The sequence below is a fragment of the Aythya fuligula genome, chromosome 27 (assembly GCF_009819795.1).
Source record: "Aythya fuligula isolate bAytFul2 chromosome 27, bAytFul2.pri, whole genome shotgun sequence".
Classification (NCBI taxonomy): domain Eukaryota; kingdom Metazoa; phylum Chordata; class Aves; order Anseriformes; family Anatidae; genus Aythya; species Aythya fuligula.
In genome coordinates, this window is record NC_045585.1 from 3,064,021 (window position 1) to 3,085,189 (window position 21,169).

Consider the following 21,169-nt stretch of genomic DNA (forward strand, 5'->3'; position numbering starts at 1 on the left):
AAGGTGTGTATACCCTGGAAGGGAGAAATATCCAGATATTTCTGGAGCTGAGGGGTGAATAAAATTAACGATTAAAGATTTTGTTGACTGCGCTTCTCTAAATTTTTCTGTCCAAGTGCAATGATGGCAGCTGGAGCTCTTTTTTAAGCTGGCACAGCCTGAGCTCTGGGAGCGCTTGCAAGCAGCAAGCGGTTTGATTCCCGCATGCTTTGCTGCTGAGCATAACTCCAGTCCTACCAACTGAACAGAGGAATCCCGTTTAACAGGTAATCTAAGGATTAATAAGAGTATCTGATCCCAAAGGATCCTTCCAGAATCAATTGGTTTCCATTCTGTAATCTTATTATTCCAAGGCTTGTTCAGGCCTCAGGGTCGCAAACTTTTCTCCGAAGGGCAGGAAGGATTTTTCTTGTTCCGGAGGTTGCAACTTTGCACGTGAAGCAAAAGATCTGGTCTGTTGCTGAAGAGAGGGCTGGCAAAGATCCAGAAATGCAGCAAATAGTTTTTAATTTACAAAAATAATCAGCGTACCGTGCTTTTCCCTGGCTTTCTCAGGTCTCTACAGAGAAAAGCAGCGCATGTGCAGGTATCCCAGTGCAGCCACTTCTTGTGGGGGTGGCCTAGGAGTTGGGACATTAAGCAGCTTTCGTAACGTACTCCTAGTTTACACCTCAGTGCAAGTAGCAATTCTGCTTCGTTTCCTTTCAGACAGCAGCTTGATGTCATCACCAGAGGGTTTCTTGCTGTTTGAAAACCAGACTTTTCATTTCAAAGCAGCTGTCAGTAAGCCATTTTTTTTTTTATATATTAAAAAAAAAAAAAAAAAAAGGAAGCCTTTACCAAAAGTGGAGTAATCACTGGACATTTGTGATATTGTCCCTGAACGTTTCAGGGACCTTGATCAGCCCTACTTCGGAAGCTTCATACACGGGGATTAACTGGAGGTTTTAAAGCCTGCATGAAAAAGAATCAAACAAATGACTGTGCCTGATGCAGTTTCACCAAATTACATCCCAAAAGATTTGCAGTTCACATTTAAACTCGGGTTACCTTTGGTGGAGGTGGAGGTTTGCCTTTGGGAACTGGGAGGCAAGCAGGTTTTTTCTCTGGTGCCTGTAACAAAAATGTAGTTTAATAAGCATTATGCTTTCATATCTAAGCAGCTGCACAACCTCCTCAGACCTCAGCTGCTGCTGCAGTTATCTCGTATTTACTGCAGCATTTTCCTAGTGGAAAAGCTCGGGGTGAGTCAGGTTAATCTGACTGCATACAATAATATAAGTACACAGGGGATATAGATATACTGCTTCAGAAGAGCACTGGGCTATTCTCAATGTGTAAATTCATCTTTATCAAGTAGCTGTGCTCAAATAAACTACTCAGGAAGCTGAAGCTGGTTGTGTGCTCAAGGTACATGTTGAAGAAAGCATCTCTGAAGACGGGATTCCTTTAATCATAGTCAGAAACTGAAAATACTGGTTGGCGTCTGCTATTCATCTGCAGCTGAGATGAAAGATGTGAAACATTGTAGGGTTGTACTTACAAACAGCTCTTGTGTGTGAGAAGAGGCTGGCTTGGTGGGAGGGATGGGAGGTGGGGGACCCTTTGGTCTTATGATGGGCTGTAAGAGAAGAGAGTACAAAAGATGTTGGTCCTATATACGCATCTTGTACGTGTGCATCTGTATGGTCCATGGGAATGTGTGGGCTTGTGTTTTATACAGAAAGTACATTGCTGGCAGTAAATGGATGTATTCATTTCAGAAATAGATCTGGGATGCTTTATGCTGCCTGGCCCTGAGAAACATGCAGGGCTTTATCTGGAGTGCAAAGATTTCCCCTGCCCTTGGGATCAGATGGTCACTGCAGGTCTCCACGTGAGCTCCTGTGTGCTGCCCTGCCCAAAACCAACATAAAAGCCAACACGTTCTCTCAAAGTACTTACACTCCGAAGCTGTGGTTTGTTTTCCTGCGGTGGGGGTACAGGAAGGAGAAGTTTCTTATCGTTCATCTGAAAAAAAGGGAACAGTTAAGTCTGGTGGAGACCTCATCTTGTCTTCACATGCACCCTTTGCCACAGGCAGGTCAGTTAGGGGCTTTTCTTAACGTCATGTGCTGTACCCGCTTCCTCCCTGTGCTGGGACTCACAGCACACTCCTCTCAGCCCTAAACAAGCACTTTGAAACCTTCCTGCAAGTGTAGGCCACTTCAGCTGGTGAGTTTTCACATTTCAGCCCCTCATTTACAGCAGAGAGGCTGTAGCTGACCCAGCACCTCCCTGCTCTTACCTTCTGGGCAGGTATGGCCAGGCCTGGGTGCTCTCCGTGTTCTTGATCCACAAAGACTTGGTTTGTAGCTCCAGGTCCCCTTCTGGTCTGCCTGCTATGTGAATTTACAAATAACTGTAAATCTTACCCTGTCTGAAGTGTTTTTTTTTTTTGTTTTGTTTTTAAATAACAACAGCAAAAACTACCTGCTAAAGTCAAATACCTGTCTTAATCCTACTGGTCTGTTATAAAGTCATGTTTTTTCTTTTCTCCCTCCCACCCACTTTTTTTTAATTACTGCGGAATTAATCTTGAGTGCCACAGATTCAAGTTTGCAGTCCTCTCCCAAATTCAGGACCACTGAAGCAGCTCAGTAAAGCTCCTTGACCAACTTCCTTAGTTGTCTAAGGTTTCCTTCACCCACATTGAAAGCCCCAGCTTAAAAACTATCGAGGAATTGCTTGGTTTTAGTGTTGTTGCTTTTTTTTTTCTTTTCTGTTTTTTGTTTTTCTCAACAGGGTAAATACTTTACCTCTTCTTGAATACTCGGAAGTAGATAAGTAACGCTGCTGCAATTATTGTGACAGTAAGGATGACCAGCACAACAGCAATGATAGCGAAACCTGTCAGGAAGACACAAGTTGTTATTTCTTAAAAGATGTGCTATTACTAAGCAGATTCCTATTGGCAAAGTATTTTTTTCCTCAAGGTCTAGACACTATTTATCTTAATAGTTGCTCAGGCTTATAGCTTTTTCTCCTATCACAAGTAATCATTAAAATAAATTTGTTTCTGCTGTTTTTGAAGACTCTGGTTATTGCTTGGGCTGTCTTTCAGCTAAACAAATCCATCCTCAAAGATCATTGCGCTGTCATTCTTCCTCTCTTGAAGGGTGTTACCAACATAGGCACAGCCCTTTGGCATAGCGTACAAGTGAGGCTTCACAATTTTCCTTCAACAAAACTACTCTACAGCCTCAACCAAGACTCAGTGTTGAGAGCTGCTGGTGCTTTAGTGAATGTGAAGAGAGGACAAAGATAATATCAACAGCTTAAAATTCTTTCCTTAAATCTTTTTTTTTTCTTCCCCTAGACAGTTGGGTATTTGTACAGAAGGGATTTTCCCCATGAGGTAGCTCAGTTACAGATCAGCACCATGTAAATGCTAAAGCAATGACCCTGCCTGCCTCCTTCACAGTAAAGCCTCTGGGAGCTTGGCTCCACTGAAATTTGACAGCACGTGCTTGTTATCTCAGGACGGAAAAGGAAAAAGCTTACCACCCTAACGTTATAGATACACCCAGGAGATTATTTAGAAGAAAAAATAATTTCCTCCAGTCGTTCACACAAGCTTTAATTACTGAAAGATGCACAGAAATCAGAAACCTAGATATGCAGTATTTGCAAAGAAACAGTCTGACAGCCAGGGCAAGCTGGGGCTGTTTCACTGGAGTTAAAGAAGGTCTCGTTTCAACCAGTTGATGGTAGTCAACCCCATGTGTGGACATACAGCACTTACTGGTAACAGCTGATGAGCTGTCACAGGTCGGTGGTGCCCATCCTTCCTCACACTGACATTGCAACTCGTGGTCGCATACCTGGGGAAACACAAGGATGGAAAAACTTCAGGATGGAAATAGGAGTGAAGGTGATGTAGTAAAACATCATTGGCTCAGGAACAGGGCAGCATTAAGCTTATTACAGTTAGATCTGGAAACCCTCTCTTATTTTACTTGGACTAAACTTTAGCACTGGGAGTAGCAATTTTGCACAGGCTTGGTTGTCTTTTGCAAGTATTTTTACACTGGAAGCTATAGCACAAAGCAGCATCTTTGGTCTCTACATCTGTAGCTCTCTTAATGTTCAACTGTGAGCACAGTTATCTTCACAAAACGGGAGGAGACCTGAACGTATAGGTGTGATACTGGTTCAGAGGCAGGGCCAGGCAGAAACTGTGTCAGCCTCCTGTGAGCTCCTTAAAAATATTGGTACCCTATCAGGTTAGATTTGGTTTTATAAAAATATAAGAAGCTTCTGACTTTTGCAAATTCCTATTCCAGTAACTTAGATACCAGCATCAACAAGGTCTATAGCTGGCATGCATTATTATTATTATTATTATTATTTAAGTTAATAGCATCAAATGCTTGTTATCTTACAGCATGTCCTGGACACTTAGCAGAGCAGTCACTTGATCTAAAGACATCTTCAGCAGAGACACATTCTCCATTGCTGCATACCTGCGATGTACAAGGCAAATGTCACCGAAGAGATTTATAGCTTTCAGAAAACACAGAGCTTGCACATTATTGTGTAAAGGTATGAAGTGTGAAAGGAGGTATGCAAATCACTTAGACTTATAATAGAGTTTGATATGTTGACAGAATTTTTCATTTGACCTTTGGATACTTTATAGCAAGGGAGTGACAAAGATGTAGAGATATCATTGTTTTCCTGTCCTCTGAAATCCTGTTTTTCCCTTAATAACCCTCCCAGGTAAAAATATGACAAAGAAATTGGACATAGCACTCAGTGAGGCGTAACACATCCATTATAGAAATTATTAAAAACAGTAATCTATATATGGTCTTTTAACTTTTCAGTACAAAGTATGTTTCTTCTGCCACATATATTTTTGTCAGTGAGAAATTAATAAAATAGCAGTCAAACAAAAGGAAGTCAGAAGGACAGCAGTTCCTGTTTGCTGCTGATTCATGCTAGATGTAAGGCAGAAGTTATGGCAAATCTGATCAGAAGCTCCACATCCACTTCAGCCTTTCTGGTTTAAAGTCCTTGTCTGGCAAAAAATGCTAATGATATAAGCAAGACTGAAAGAGGGAAAAAATAAGAAAAAAAAATCTCTACTAACCATTCCATCCCCACACTTGGTTCCATTGAGGATCATCCCCAAATCTCCTTCTCCATCCCTAGGAAAACTTGCTTTGCAGGACTCAAAAGTCACCAGGCTCCCATATGTAGGCATCTCCTGCCCTCCGGTACAGAACAACTTCCCACACATTATATCTCTGGAAGGAGAACAAAAGCCACTAGAACAGTGCACAGCAAAACCCTCTGAGCTGGTCTGTTGCACAGCCTGAATTTGCTGTGGCTATATAGGATCTCCAAAGAAATAACTGCAGGTATCAGTTTTGTTTCGTGATGGTTTTGGGGTCAGTTTGTTAGTAGACTGTGGCAGGTCCCTAATACCTCTTGAGTTTATTAGGGAGCCCACGGGAATTTGCAGAAATGAATACTTAGCTGGTCTGGCTCAACTTCTGAGGTTCACCTCAGGTTACCTATTCAAAAATCCTTTCCCAGTCCTTACCTACACACACACACGTGCATGTACACAGTCATCCTCACAAGCAGGCTTGCACACATGCATACTCTTGTTCATTCTCAGGCTGATCTTGAGATAAATTACTTTGCTTCTTTCCCTGGATAGGAGTACTACTTGGAAATTAGATTTCTTAGAATTATATTTCAAATGGAATAAGAAACAAAGACTTGTAGACTTATGTGCCACCTAAAATAGAGCACTCTTTGCTTCAGTCTCTTAATTCGGATGGGAATGATCTCTCTTCACAAATTCTAGCAAATTCTGTAACAGTGCTTACTTTTTTTTACACGGGATGTGACTACCACTTTTTTTCTTGCAGTATCCGTAATATACCCCTCTCTCGTTCATCCGGTAACAGGAAGCTGCACCTTCAGTAGCCTCTGTTAAAGAGGAAAACAAGAAATGCAATGATGCAAAGAGCTTAGGAGAGGAGCTGGGATTAGTTTAGGTTCTCTGCCTGCAAAAACTGTTAATACTGCATTTCCTTTATCTGTTTAGGATATGGCCTTTTCCAGTAAAGTTACCCATGAGCCTAAATGACTCACTGACACTTCATGCATTAATTCTGTAACAGTAATGTGTGCATTCAGCAGCACCTATCCCTCTGTGTTCACTGCCTAGTACAAACCGATGGACTTTGCTAAAGAGAAAGGACATAGTCAGGACTAGGAAGCTGGTAAGCCACCACTCCTCTCGAAATACAGATACTTCCTCATTTTATCAAGTGCACATCGACTGTATCAAAGTCATCTTAATGTTGTGCAAAAGAGGAATATACTTATGATTTCCTATTTCTCTAGAGGTATACTATATTATATGCCGTGACTTTCAGTTTGGGTGGCGATAAACTTTTACGATGTAAATATAGAGCTGATAAACTACATGGTATGAGCGAGAACTCAGCTATCTAGCTGTGCTGTTCCTGATTTCCAAAAGAGCTTTGTTGGGTTGCTCTCAGGCAAAGCCTCCTATGTCTCTCTCTTTTGACCTTGACAACAGTTTTTCAATGCCAGCTTGTACTTACGTGGTCCGAAAGCAGCTTTGCACTGTTGTTCCCGGGTGGGGCAGTTCCCCATGTAACAAAAGCCTTCTCCCTCGTTGCAAGGATGTCCATTCATACGGAATCGATCCGATGGGCAATTCCCAGAATAACCGGTGCACATCTCAGGCAGGTCACAGTCATCCTTAACTGCTCGGCAAACAGCTCCTGCTGCTTTATACTGAAGTGGGGGGAAAGCAATGCTACACTTAATTTTCTTCCTTGCCATTTAAAAGTCACACTGAACCAGAGGGCTGAAAATTAGGGGAGACAGATTCCATCCTCACTGTAAAAATTGTAAAAATTTGGGGCCAGATCCCTATCTAATGTAAAGTTGGTTACATCAGTTTACAGGATTTTGCCTGGCTGTGCCTGAGCTTTTCTTCCCAGGAGAAAATTGGGTAATCAAAAGGCTCATTTCTCCAGGGTGAACTGGGTGTACTGGTTGTTGTGGTGTGCATTGGGATGGGCAAAATGTGCCTGTAATTACAACGCTATGTCAGTAATTACCAGTAACGAGGATTGATTCTCTTGAGAGATGTATCAGTGCTTTCTCAAAGGCAGAAAACCCCTACCCTAGAAAATATGAGGAGACAGAGATGCAGAGGAGTCTTACTTGGCAATTCTCACAGCACTCTCCATGAGCACACTTGGATCCCGCCGTCAGTTTGCACGTCTCGGGGTTGCAGCAGGTGTTTGTGCACTCCTGTGACAGAACAGGCAATCAGCTCTGGTACAGCATGACGTGTTCTTGGTCCCCTCCTCACTGCACTCTCAGTGAACCACCCTGTACTGGCTTATTGAGGGAGGGAGGGATACCTCGAACCTGACTTTGCTTCTCTGAAAACCACTGTTTCTAGAAACCAGACCAGACATCATGAGAGAGCACAAAGGACGCTAAGTGGGATTACAAATGCGCCGACAGAAGTGGGGAACTTGCTTATTTCCTCTGAAACAGTTTCGAATGCATGTTTTTTCCCCATTCTCAGTTCCTGTGTCGACACAACGCAAACCATGCCATCATCTTTCTCATCACGCACTTCATAGGCACGTCTGTAGTACGTATAAGCAATTTGATGACCAGCGTTCCTACAGAAGTATTTCAGCTAGCTTTGAGCTGGCTACCTCAGAAACCAACTACTCTACAGCCTCAATAAAACTGTTTGCCTCTTCCAGGTATTATTTTATCCCCAGTTATGCAGATACCTCGGCAGTACCACAGTCGCATTCCTCTCCTTTTTCCACAAAGCCATTTCCGCAGGTTGGAGGTGCTACGATGGTGTTTATATCTGGGATGTTAGTTAAGCATTTTGGCATGTCATTCAGCATGTATTTCTCAAAGTCTTGGAGGCTGCAAGAGCTGAATACCTTGGGGATGATCGAGCTATATTGAGAAAGGAGGAGGACTCGTATTAGGATCAGCATAGAAACAGAGAAACAATACCCCTCAAAAGAAAAAGGACACAAAGTGAGCATAACCCCAACTACTGGGTGCAGCCACTTTTCCAAATGTAAAAAATTAATAAATATAATGGCTATCTCCTAGCAAGAAAAACAAGGGAAGCAAATCAGAAGAAAAGTTGGGGTAAATGTAAATATTTCACATAAAGAATCCTACATCTCAAAGCTTTAAGCCCGGTCTACACGATTTGTGTCTGGATGCTTCAAGCATGAAGAGTTTTCCCCAGGGCTGTCCAAATCAGGGTATTCAACTTAAGATGAAAATCAAATTAAGCCTCTACCAATTTAGTATTTATTGAAGATGACAACATTCTGTGTGTTTTTTACAGGAAATATTTTCAGGGTTTATAACAAAAAGATATTTTAGGTAAGTCTTGGAGAAACTCTGTCATCTGAGATAACCACAACAATTTCATGCTAACAGTTTTAAGGAAGAAGCGATTGCTGCAATTTATGGCATAATGCCAAGGCCACAACAATGCATGCAAAGCAAAGGTCATCCAAAAGGGACTAAAGATTATTATTTTGGGGGGTGTCTATCTAGGAATAACTAAGAAGGGCCTGGAACTGAAAATGGGATGCTCACTACTTTGTGGAGTTTCTTCCTTTGTCTCTTTCTGTATAATTGGAATGAGATAATCTTAAAGGACAAAACTAATGACTTTTCTGTTTTGTGAAGCTTATCCAGAGCCCGTGCTTTACTACCCCTGTTCATTAATGCACTTGCCCTTTTCCAAACTCCTACCTGACGGTATCTGTCATGATACAGATTTTAGCACTACATATGCAGGCTTTGGTGTCGTGACTCATGCCGAGGTTGTGTCCCATCTCGTGTGCCATGGTAGCTCCAACTGCAATTTCATTCCTGCTGTGATCCTGTGGAAACAAGAACCACCTATTATTTCTACGAGCATTTTAGAACAAATAGGAACATCAGAGAAGCTGTGTGGCTAAGAAAAACATTTTTTTTTTTTCAAGTGAAAACATCCTTATCCTGTGTAATGTGATAACATTGGTCTGTTCATGCATTTATTCCAATGTTTATGCTGCATTCTGTGTAACAGCAATGAGATCACACCGCTAACCAACATCAGTAAATTGGTGTAATTAGTTTTTAAATAAACATGAGGGAGTTAGGCAGCCAAGTAACAACTGAGCGTTAAGGGGAACTGAGCATCTCAAACCCTTAATCCTCTCTTTGGATAGCTGTCTTGTGCTTAGGGTAATTATGTGGGTGTGCTATAATTACTGCTCATTACACCAAGTAACCGTTGTGTACACTCTTGTGCGTGCACAGAAGGGAAAGGCAGATGCTGTGCTCCATCTTTGCCATTAGCCTGGTGCTATGGTGGGAGGGAGGAACGGAAAAGTCCCACTCTTTGGAGTGAAATGCAGATGTTTAAAAGCAGCTGGCAGAGGAAATGCATAAAGCATGTGATGCAGTGTACTGGTCGTGCTCTTCCAGCGTGGCATGGCAAATCGTGCTGCTAAAAAATGCATCTGCCCCCCAAAATAACATCCTGCATTTACAGTCATCCCAGGATTTCCTTATGGTGTGGGAAAGCTGGAATTTCATGTGATGGGTTGTTCCTCTTACCAACAGGCCCAGCCTCTGAAGCTGGGCACAGCAGACGAGTTCCCAGTTCTGTTGGTAAAGTTTGGGGTCTATGTTCCTGTTTAGGCTGAGGCTTATTATAATAATTTAGGCAGTGGTAATATAGTGGCTAAGTGCTATGACAGGCACAATCAATTCCCCATTTGTAATGGGAACCTTAAGCTGGAGGCATGAAATCATTTATTTTTCTCCTTTGACTCTACAAGTGTCTGGAGCTCTAAACACAGGTGTCAGAGTTTGATGTTGGCATTTAGATAACCCAACTACCATGCTTTGTTTGTGCTTTTGTTACCTCGGCACTTCATTTAAGATAAAGTTTGTGATTGTGGTTTCTGCAGCCTGATCTAATAATGATATGAACCAGACAGAGAAGTGAAAATGTTGTACACCACCAATTTCCATAACCATCCTTTGCTGGTTGCATGAAAACATAGAAAAGCTTTCAAAAATTAAACAAGAATAAATCAGACCTGAATTATACCTGCAGAGTATACATCACTGCATATGGATTTTAGAAAAGCTAATCCAATTGTTGTCCCCTCAAAGTCATAGCCCCTGTAAGGAAGAAGAAAGGCAGAGTGAGATGAAGTGTTATTACAAGGGAGAACATCTGAAGGCAGCACCAGCTCCATTAACCAAGCAGAAGGCTTGAAGCATGAACTCATTTCCAGCTCTGGTTTGCATCCCTGATTTAATAAAATGTTTGAGGACATGCTGAGGATCACTGCAAGCCAGTAAACAATTAAATACATTTTCATTTTATTTTTTTTTACCTAAATTACATTGCAGCTCATGAGATCTGAGCACCTGTTTGGGTGCAAAGTGCTTGATGAAGTGCTGTAAATGCAGCAAAGTGCTTGGATGAATCAGGGCCATTGAATGTGAGCCAGAATAGTGAAGTGAGCGTTGGTTTGGTTTGGCAATCTGCATTTCCCAGCCTTTAAGCTTCATACCGTGGCTCTTCAGGCTGTCAGACTATGCTGCAGTCCTCAGGACGCCCAACTGTTGTGTGACCAGAGAAGGGAAAAGGAAAGACAGAGATGTGACAAGTCATTGCCTGGCTTTGCAGTGTTTCAGGTAGAAGGGTTAGATAACATGTCCTAACAGTATGTCCTAGGAGCTAATCTGTGCTCCGTGAAGAAAACAAAAGCAAGAAATGAGAGCCTGTATTTATCTTTTTGTCCTAGAATTAGAGCAGCTGGGTGCTGGAAAGGATGAAATCCAGTTCTGTACAGTGTCTCTGCTGGGTTGGTGACCAATTTTTTTAAGAACAAATTCCTTTAACACGTTTGGACATGCAGTTAGAAAACAATGATACACACGTGATTAGCTGAGCATTGTCGTTTCTTTTCCTCTTTAATAAATCTGAGTTACGCCACTTTGAGAAGCTGTCCAGAGTGAATCCTGCAGTACGACTCAAGAGGCATTTATCATTATCTGTCCAGATTTCTAGGCCAATTAGAGCCACGTAAATATTTATGGCCTTATAAACCTGCAGCAGAGAAACATTTTTGCTGTAAAAACAAAGTACTTTATGAAGACTTCTGAAACACACTCAACTTGGTAATTGGTTCCCTTTTGTCACTTGCAATATGGTCCACTCCAAACCTGATTTAAGCTTTTCTGCACTTCAAAGTTACAACAACAACAAAAAAAGACCAAACAAAACATAAAATCTTATTTTTCCCCACTTTAAAACCATTTTTATAATTGGTTTAAAAATACTTGAAAAATCCTTAGATTTAAATTGTGAAAGAAATCAAGAATCAATTCATTCTTTGTGAAGGATTTCAATCATTCACTTTAGCAGGTGCTAAGAAAATAAGGTATAAATCTTTTTTAATAGGAGTTTATAAAAAAAAATCCAGTCTGAAGGCAAACAACGGGATAATACAGATGTGTTAGATTTGTTATAAAAATGACAATTACATTACAATTTTCAAACAGTACATTTTTCATTCCTTCCCAGATGTATTAACAAAAAATCATGATGTTTGTAAAAGTAAAAAAAGTATATATAAATCACATTTATTACAATTTCACTTTGTTGTTTTTTCTCTTACCATGTTGATGTAATTGACTATTCCAAATATCCTTTGTCTCACAGTTTCAACATCTTGGTTATACTTCTTATACTAAAAAATTAAATATATGATGTCAGGAACAGGAAAGGAAAAATAAATGATTTGTCGGAGAAGAAATATCCCAGAGCAGATTGCATTGCAAATCACACCATACATGGCCTAGTTTTATCTTTTCTACTCCTTATTTTATCAGACAATGTATCACAAAGCCTGGAGGAGAGAGCTGGGAAAAAGTGCAGGCATATAACTCCACGTTATAGAGATTCTAAGCATAGGGGAATGAGTTGCATGCGTGATAGGGAGAGGAAAATGTGTCTGTTTTTTTCTCCATGTTCACTCCTGAGCTTGCCAGGCAGCGCTGGATGCAGGGAATTAGCTCGCATGGGGTTTGTGCATGACACTGAGGAAGGAGGGAGCTTGGGTCTGTCAGCACGGATATGCATACCTTACCTCGAACAGTTTTGTGTCTGTTAAAATAGCCATAAATCTCTGATTTGGTAGCATCTGGGACTGCTTTCACTCCCAGCATAGTGTAGCACTGTAATTGTGGCAGGAGCCCAGAATGAATAGCACCGGCTTCAGAAAGCTTATCTCTAGCTGATGAAACGAGAAAAACTTATTTCAATACTCACCATAGTGTTGTCTGCGACTATGTACACTTCCAGATACTTTTTTGCTTTCAGATATGCCTTCATCTAAAGAAAGGATAAATTTTGATAAATATTAAAGCTTGTTTCAGTCTCAGTCTTTGCAACTTCACACCTACGTATTGGTTATTAGGCAATTTCTTTCAATAAGTAATTTATAATAGGGCTTTCTAAAATGATGAAAATTATTAAAATGGTGAAAGTAGGTTAGATATTTAAAAGTATTTAGCTATTTGAAGATGCACATGGGCACCAGTTAGCACCAGTTGGACAGTGTTTACAAAAACTCAGATCTGTGAGATTCTGCACTGGTTGTTTAAGGTTTGGTTATGCCCCACTGTTTGCAGTTGCATCTCTCCTAGAGGTGCCACCAGGCAGTGGGACTTGTGCCACTCATGCAGCTCTGCTAAGCCCTCAACTTCTTTTCTCCTATGTACTTACTTCTGGACTGTTGCTGGATTTGAAGATGTCACTGATGCGGTATTTCGAATGAACATCCCAACTACTATTGACTACACCGCAGGTTTTTATGGGCTCATCTTCTCTGAGTTTCTCATACTCGTAGACCGCGTGTTCATCTCTGTCTGAAGATCCCAATGGTTCAATAAGGTACTTCTGACCACGGGTCTCAAAATACCCACTGTGAAAATTTTCTCCAGGTTAGACTGTGATCTTTTAAATCTAGAAGACTAAGTCAAGACAGCAACATTATCTCTAACAACGTTTTGCATGTTTGTAGGGATCGTGGCACACATTGATGCTATGGAACGTGGTTTGACAGCATGCAGGCAGAGTGTGCAATGGTTTAAAGGCAAAAATCAAAGGTCTTGAGTAAATTTGAAGCTCTGGCTGGTCAGGAGAGGTCTCTTGAATAGGAAACTGTCAGTCAAAATGAAACTGGATTAGGAATGAATTAGTTTTACGTTTGGGGGTTTTGTGCTTGAGAGGGATGATTGAAAAGTGAATTTCAGTTCACTGGGGAATTCAAATATAAGTTCTAATTTTCATTTCAGATGAAATTTTGAAATATTGAAAGCAATTTAAAGTTTTGTGTCATTTCAATCAGTAAGTGTTAAAATAAGCATTCAGTGTTAACACGTAAACTGGACAAGCTAAGAACTATTCACAAAGAAAGTCTGCTATGCTATGATTTATGACCTGATCTAATATGGAATTAGTCACATAAATTTGACATAGAAATTCCTTTAGCTTCTTATTTGTAAACTCTGAGACTGAAGTAGCAAAGTAACCTTTTTTTTTTTTTTTTTTTTTTTTTTACTTCTTCCCCTTGCCTTTGTAAACTAGTTTCCTCATGAGCATAAACGAACAAAAGATGAAATCCATTTATTTATATCCTGATTCTATGTACATTAGAAAATACATCCTCACAGAACATGCTATCTGTGCCCATTGGAAACCAGAGCCCCACCTTACCTTAAACCTGTGCAAGCACTGATGCTTGCTATTGAATCAGCATCATCCTGAATATAACCTTCATAGTAACAGTGATCCTGTATAGAAAAAAAAAAAAAAATCCTTGTCAAATTGGGCCAAATCTCACTGACTGCAATGAATTGGCCTAATGATTTCAGAAAGCCATCTGAGAAGATCTCCCATTAGGGGAGATTCTTAAAATGAAAACAGCTTGTGACCATTTCCATATTTGCTACAGTGCTATTATTGTTATCCTTCAACACAGACCCAGATGTTGGTAAATCCAGTTAAGGTGGGCTCTGGTTAATACAGAACACAACATGAAAATAAGAATAAGCAGATTTAGTGCTCAAAATGAAATGTAAACTAATGTGCTCTGAATTGGGCTGAATTTGGCCCATACGGAATTATTTTATCGTGGCCAGAATTCAGGGAAACACCCTTTAAAAAATAAGAGAAAAAAGTTTTGCATTCCAAACGGTATGGATTAAAACACACAGTGTGACATTGGACAAAAAGCTTCAGGTGAGAGCTTTTTTTAAGGATAAGACCAGTGGGCAGACAGTTAATTAAAAATTAACTAAAATGGAACAGCCACTTCCTCTGTGTCTGTATCTGAATAACTGATTTGTCATGGCTCAGAGAAACCACCTGGGGTAACCTGCAACGCGTGGGTGATAAGGTGAGCCAAGGAGGAAATCTGTGTTTATCGGAGCCCATGATCTCACTGAGATTAGGGTGTAAGAGCAAGTCACCGAGTTGCACAGAATGAGCAAAGTCAAATGAGCAGGGAAATGTTTGGTCTGTCCTAGCTCCACTCCCTTTCCTGACAAAAGAGAGAAGAAACCCAGCTCAGCAAGTGCATTCATCAAGCAGTGAGCTGAAAAGTGACTGCCTGGAGTCACGAAGAATATCTTCCCCTGACCCTTCTGAGGCATCCAAAGTTTCAGCATATCTTGATTTAAAATCTTTTCTTTCCATATGATTTGTGCTATAATTTCAGGGACCCGTGAAATCTCATATAAACCTCAATACTGCAAATACAGGGGAAAGAAACCTTTATTACCTTGATCTGAGGACTCGTTGTTATTTGTTGACCATCATCTGAATAAACTGTTTCAGTATAGTCTTTAGCTAATAGATCCCTGCAAAGAGTAAAGCACAGTTATTATTCAAAAAAAAAAAAATTTTTTTTTAAAAATTAGTCATCTAGAAATGAGACAGTTGTGTCACACGTGAAGTATTTAGGGAATTCAAATGATTACTCAGGTTATGGTTAGTATCAAAAGACGGAGGAAGCAAAACTGCTGGGTGGGGAATTCTGCCTGTTTGTAATCCTTACTCAAAGAGACATTTCTAAAATAAGAAAGCAATTAAAGTCTACTTATTTCGTCGGTATAAAGTAGTCTCCTAGTAGATCTGAAAGTAAACATATATAAATCCAGTATTTATTCTTTTTTGGCCTCCAGTTTATGCAGACATTTCCAGCACTCCACAGTGGTACTGTTGTGTTCTCCTCCTGGTTTACCTGCACTAAACTTTAATAGCCAAGACAGAGGTTAGTGGAAGAGCTGCCTTGTCTGCTTCACACATGTGTATGCGTGCACACTCAGACATACTGCTCAGAGATCACACAAACATATATTTTCAAGATTGGTGCCACACTTAACTCAAAACCAGGGCTGCTGAGCTAGCAGCAGAGCACTACTCACTTCTGCGCAGGCAGCTACCCCCAAATCCCACAGCCCAATTCCTTTTTAAAGAGTGGGGTTTAGTGCAAGCTGATTTCCCTTCCCTCCTTTCAAATACCCAGATTAGATTTAAAAAGGGGCAAACATTGAATTATAATAAATATTTGACATCAACTGATTATAGCTCTGTTGTATTTACACAGTCATTAGAAAAGAACCTACTAAAGCTGACTTGTTTGATACCATGTTAAATATTATGGTGGAGCCAGCAAGCAGAAAATCACAACCATGCTTTATTTTGCATTTGCTCCGTACAGTTTGGGGTTTTTCTTTGTGTGCTTTGTTCAAAGCCCACTGCTTCTCCGCACCTTCTTCATGGCCTGTTAAAATGTTGTTAATCTTTTCAGCAGAACAGGCAAGCTCTCCTTGCTTTCAGTTTCCATAAAGCATTTTGTTGATGCCCGTGTTTATTACACTACTCAAAGTTCAACAGATGTAGTGCTGAGGTAGGGCATGCTGGAAGCCTTTTCTGAGGAATACTGCACTTCTTATTAATATTTTTCCATTTTTGAAGCATTTATAAGAGCCAACACAGCCCCGTTTTCATGGATGTTTCTCTGGTTCTTCTCTGTATTTACTACCAGTATAGAACAACAAAAAAAATACAACCCTGAGACTACCCATAGACACAGAAATCTTGTGAAATAATATGACCATCTTAAGCATTCAGTGGATTTAGCCATTTAAGGAACAAACAGGAGAGTACGGTTAGCGGTATAGGCAAGTCATTCTGTCATAGTAATTTTGCATGCCTATGTGGTTATTTCTCATTACCAAAACAGTGACATGATGTTTTCTCTTCCCCTTTCTCTCTTAGGACTGGAAACCATTATAATCCATAATACCTTTATCTTATAAGAGCCCAAGTCCTGTTTCTTTGTATTCTGCAGGCCCTACAAACCCACTTACAGCGAGGATTAATGTTCAAGGAAGGAGCTGAACTGAACATACTTATTTTTTTCGAGGTGCAGTATGACTTCCTCTCCATTGGCTTTGATTCCATACTCCAATGTGTCATCGTATTTTTTCTGTAAACAGATTTAAGTGTTAGAATATGGACTGTTACAATTTCTGGCCTCACCATGAGCTGGCAGTTGCTGAGTTGCCAACTGCATTCTTTTCCTCCTCTTCCCACCAAAAATAAGTGCTCTGGCAGTTACAGAATAAGAAGGAGGTCACCTTGTTTCATACTTTTTAGTTGGAGGAACAAACTTAATTTTGCAAATGCATTTCTACCATCACAAGCACATATTTGCACATTCAGTAAAGTGCTGAAGTGGATATTGAAATTCAACCATTTTCATAACTCTATTGAAATATGGAAGAATGTGCTTAGTTTTAAGCATTTGATTTACTTTACTACAAATCAGGATGCCCACAGGTTATTCAAAATCTGAGTACTATCAAAACCTACATCTGTGCAGAGATACAAGTACAGAAGATGCATTTACTGCATACAAGTACTTGGCTGCCCACTGAGCCCACCTCACAGTCTATTTTTACCAGACATGGAATCACTCTTCCAGGTTTTCTTTTTCCTTCCTCTTTTGTAAGATGAAGTGTCTGACTCGCCATTGTCTTATCCTTGAAAGCCAAGAGTGCTCTGACTCCAGAAAACCTTCAACCTTCCCCATCTCCCAGAGAAGAAAAAAGAACAACAAAAAAAAAAAAGAGTACTCTCTTTTAATACCTCTTTGTTTCTTTCTACGTCTCTTTTATGTACTGTGTGCAATTTCCGTGGATAAACTATTTCATATTGCTCAACTCCAGGTAATATCTTGCTTGTGCTTCCTAGGGAGAAAGAGATGTATATTTATGAACACACAGCATTAACTTACTAAACACCATATTTCATGTCTGCCATGACTGCTTCTCTGGGGCTGTATAGTCATCGATCTGTTGTGCCACTCATTTCTCATGCATTCTCTGCTCTGGCTTTAGTGTGTGGTCATCTGCTCTGCAAGGCAGTCCCCCCACAGTGTGAGCTAACAACGTTTGTACAGCCTGGATTTTGGATGAGTTGCCATACCTGGCAATTTCTTGGTGTCAAAATATCCTGTGCAATTCCCTCTGGATTTCTTTCCCCAGCACCAACCAGCAGTTTCGTGTACCAACACGCTAGATCAGCTACGCAAGGTGCAACCTTCATCTTTTGCAAATGACATAACTTAAGTTGTATGGTTCTGTGAAATTAATAACCTTCAAACTTTATCACATAATGACATACAAGTTAAGACTGCCTCGATATAAGCAAATAAACTCATACAGTTCCCCACAAGTCTGGAACAAGCCTAGATTTCTGCTTTAGAAAGCTTTTCAGCTAATCTTCTCACATAAATACTTCCCAACAGTTCTTCAATAGACATGCTCTTATCTATTGAATCAGACTGAGTGACAGCAGAAAGACTGGAGAAGGCATTTCAGCAAGGGCAGGTGAAATAATAGGGGATGAAGAGTAAAATGGGAAAATCTTGCGGGTGGTAAGGAATCCAGATTAAATAGCTCACATAACCAATTTTTATTGGTCTTGCTTGTGAGGTGTGATGTCTGCAGTGGCTATAAAGAACATGGAAGAAAAAGTGCTGATGAGCAGTGTTGCATTTTGTTCTCTGCTTTTGAGCATGAGTGAATAATGACAGAAGTTAATTTGTAGCACACTTTGCAGAGGTGGTCAGCACGCACTGCAGCATTTGAAGTTAATGACAGCAGCTGGTGTACAGCACTGGGGAGAACAGGATCCTACAATGGATGTGTTAGTTTCCAACCAGTCAACGGGAGGTCTGTATGCTTCATAAACTCCTAAATCTCCTACAAAAGGTAATTTCACCTGAATAGACAAATTCTTGAGGGCTCAAGCACAAGAGACTGTGTTAAACAACAACAACAACAAAGAGAGAGTGCAACTCCCATTTTAATTGCCTGCCTCAAGGCCAGATTTTTACAAGAGTAGGGCATCCCATTACTGCAATTTTCTATAATCCTTAATCTCTGCAACAGCAGAGTACATCCTCATGCACATTGTTCCAGTAAAATAGATAGATTAATTCTTCAGAACTGGTTTATTTGATTAAACCCTTTCAAAAAAAAATGCAGAATAAATGTGGCTGTATGTAGATAAAGTTGAATGCTGGAGAGAAGGGCATGATGGTATGATGGTAATAAATCCTAAGTTATCTTAGATCAGCAGAGCAATTACAAAGTACACAGTAACTATCCATGTGCATGCTGTTAAAGAGTAAAAAATGCAAGTCCATTACTGTAAATAACAATAGGGCTTTATATTTTAGTTTAAGCAGCACTTTTTTTTCTTAAAAAAAGGGAACCTTTTTCTTTGGAGGCTTGGTCTTCCTATGATCTTAAAGCATGTTCTCATGCAATGATCAAAGTAATATTTTAGGCCTCTCAAGAGCTGAGTTCTGTGCTCCAATTTTATCTGCCTGCTCCCTTTTACAAGACCAACTGCAGCCCAGATAATTCAAGTCTAGGCTGGAATCAAATAAGGACTCAAAACTAAACTGGTGTTTCTCCTGCAGAGGGATGCAAGTCGCATTTCAAGGAAAACAGTTTTGTTCTGGAACAAACAGTTTCTTAGAGGTCATTTTTTAATCAACTCACTGCATTGCCTTTGGCTAGCTTCAGCCATTGTCTTGAGTCAGTAGCTTTAAGGAGGAAAGAAATTCCTTAGGCTTTCTATAATGGCTAGAAAAAAATGTTAATAATGAGCAAATAATTAAGTAATTTTCCAAGAGCCTGAACCAGGAAGAAATATCATTAGTGAGGATTTCATTGATGATGAAGGTTTGATTTTTTTCGAGGAACTAAATATATAATGCTTTAAGCATTAGTGCTGTACACATTTTCAGATATTCTGTGCAAATAACGAAATCAAAAAGATACCTCCTGAGTACAAATTACATGTGTAATTATGTGTATAAAACCTGTGCGTGCTTGTGCATGCCAAGGTCTGAAAAAAAAAAAGTTCCCTGATGACATGAATTGAATGAAACAATGCACATGGGGAAAAAAATATGGTGTGGTCTGTTAGGTTAAGCTTCTCTACTCACAGCTTGAAGTATGCCACAGATAGTGAGGGTGGTAACTGTTTTAATTCAGGTAATGTCATTAACTGAACTCAGATAAAAGTGTTTTCTTTTATAGCCAAAGGGCTGTCAGTGTAATCCTTTGCCCCAGTTGGATAAATTCTCCAATCACTTGCAGAGGAAGCACATTCTTAATTGGCTCACAAAACTAACCTGTTCTGGGTCTGTAGCCAATGTATGGTGAGTGTTCACACAAGTAAATATTTCTCTAACTAAATAGTCACTTTGAACTGAAAGAGAAAAAAAGCAAACTCCCCAACTTCAGTAATACCTTTTTCTTAAATGGCTTTAATTCACTGTTCTTCAGTGTCATCTTCATGTTAATGATTAAAAAAAAAAATCGTAAAAGTTATACAAAGTTATTTAAAATTACCCATAGTAACCACTGATAAAGAATTTAAAGAAATAGACATACCTTGTTGGAGAAAACATAGCAAAAGGACAGAAATCAGAACTTTGTTTGTCATCTCAGTCGCAGTTGTCTGGCCGTGGTCTCCTCGGGCTGGGAAAGTTGGGTTCCCAGTCCCTCTGCTTTGAGCAGTCCTCTTGAGCAGCGAATGAGAAGGAGTGAGCTGCTCAGCTTGTTCATGTTCCTATATGAGGAAGTGTTTACTAAAGGTGTTGCACAATTTTCAAGTCACAGAGTGTTACAGCAAGCGGAAGTTCCTGCTGGTTAGTTAATGTCACACAAGTTGTGATGTATTGAATACCTCTTAGGAATAAGTTCCCTAAAACTGCTTTTCAGGGGGAAAATGAGATACTGAAGTTCTCATAATTTATTTTTTTTTTTTTTTTTTTTTTCGTCTGGCTGGTGAAAAGCTAAAATAGAAACAGCCACTAATTTTCAGCTGAGTGTGTAAACTCAGGAATTGATACTGACAAGAAGCAAGCACCACTGGTGGAGGAATGGGGAAGTTTGCAGGAGGTCTGGGATAAAACAGGTGGTCAGGGCTGGTGATACAGATGTTTCAGTTTCTGCCAATTACCATTTAATCTGTATGGAAGGGATGGGTTTAGAGCACTGGTATAGGTAATTCTAAGTCCATGAGTCATAGCTGTGTTATAAGCACAAAGTGCGTCCTATTCTGCCCCTTCTATCCGTATTAATAATGTTTGCTTTCGGTTCATGTGACAGATACCTAAATAAAAGGGCCTGTAGACAAGTGAGCCATCAAGGTGATTTCTGCCAAATAATATCCTAAATGTCTATGCTAAAAACTCATTGTATTAATTTAGCCAGCTGTAATATAATAGTACTGTGCTCTTCTCAGGGCCACAGCTATCAGTATAGAGCTGCTTTATAGAAGAATAACTTTTCATATGCTTAGAATAGGTATTGCAGAGCACATAGAACTAGAATGGATCATGCTATATACTGCAGTGCATGAATATGTATTAGTGATACCCATTACACAATAATATATATATTATTA

The 21,169-nt window shown here is 40.0% G+C and overlaps 1 protein-coding gene and 1 long non-coding RNA gene across 2 annotated transcripts in view; one reads left to right on the plus strand and one right to left on the minus strand.

Annotated features, from left to right (window-relative positions):
- Positions 1-21,169, plus strand: part of LOC116499410 — a 110,786-nt gene that overhangs the window by 23,049 nt on the left and 66,568 nt on the right. The window lies entirely within an intron of this gene.
- Positions 905-20,232, minus strand: LOC116499409 (zinc metalloproteinase-disintegrin-like ohanin). Its single transcript, XM_032204129.1, has 24 exons — positions 20,152-20,232; positions 17,327-17,427; positions 16,588-16,664; positions 14,952-15,030; positions 13,886-13,962; positions 12,893-13,091; positions 12,437-12,499; positions 11,784-11,855; positions 11,043-11,212; positions 10,191-10,275; positions 8,851-8,981; positions 7,851-8,028; positions 7,261-7,350; positions 6,630-6,825; positions 5,883-5,985; positions 5,135-5,291; positions 4,425-4,505; positions 3,785-3,863; positions 2,799-2,889; positions 2,288-2,381; positions 1,945-2,010; positions 1,544-1,621; positions 1,051-1,113; positions 905-954 (listed from the first exon to the last, which is right to left on the minus strand). Exons 1-24 carry the CDS (start codon positions 20,201-20,203, stop codon positions 922-924), a joined length of 2,415 nt encoding a protein of 804 aa, XP_032060020.1. The 5' UTR covers positions 20,204-20,232; the 3' UTR covers positions 905-921.

Bases quoted from the DNA above. Each gene is read 5' to 3' on its own strand.
- LOC116499409 (XM_032204129.1), bottom strand. From the start codon at position 20,203: ATGACAAACAAAGTTCTGATTTCTGTCCTTTTGCTATGTTTTCTCCAA. The intron at 3,864-4,424 runs GTAAGATAACAA...GTGTTTCCCCAG, and splicing joins CTAAGTGTCCAGGACATGCT to GTATGCGACCACGAGTTGCA. The intron at 955-1,050 runs GTAACCCGAGTT...TTTTTCATGCAG, and splicing joins AACCTCCACCTCCACCAAAG to GCTTTAAAACCTCCAGTTAA.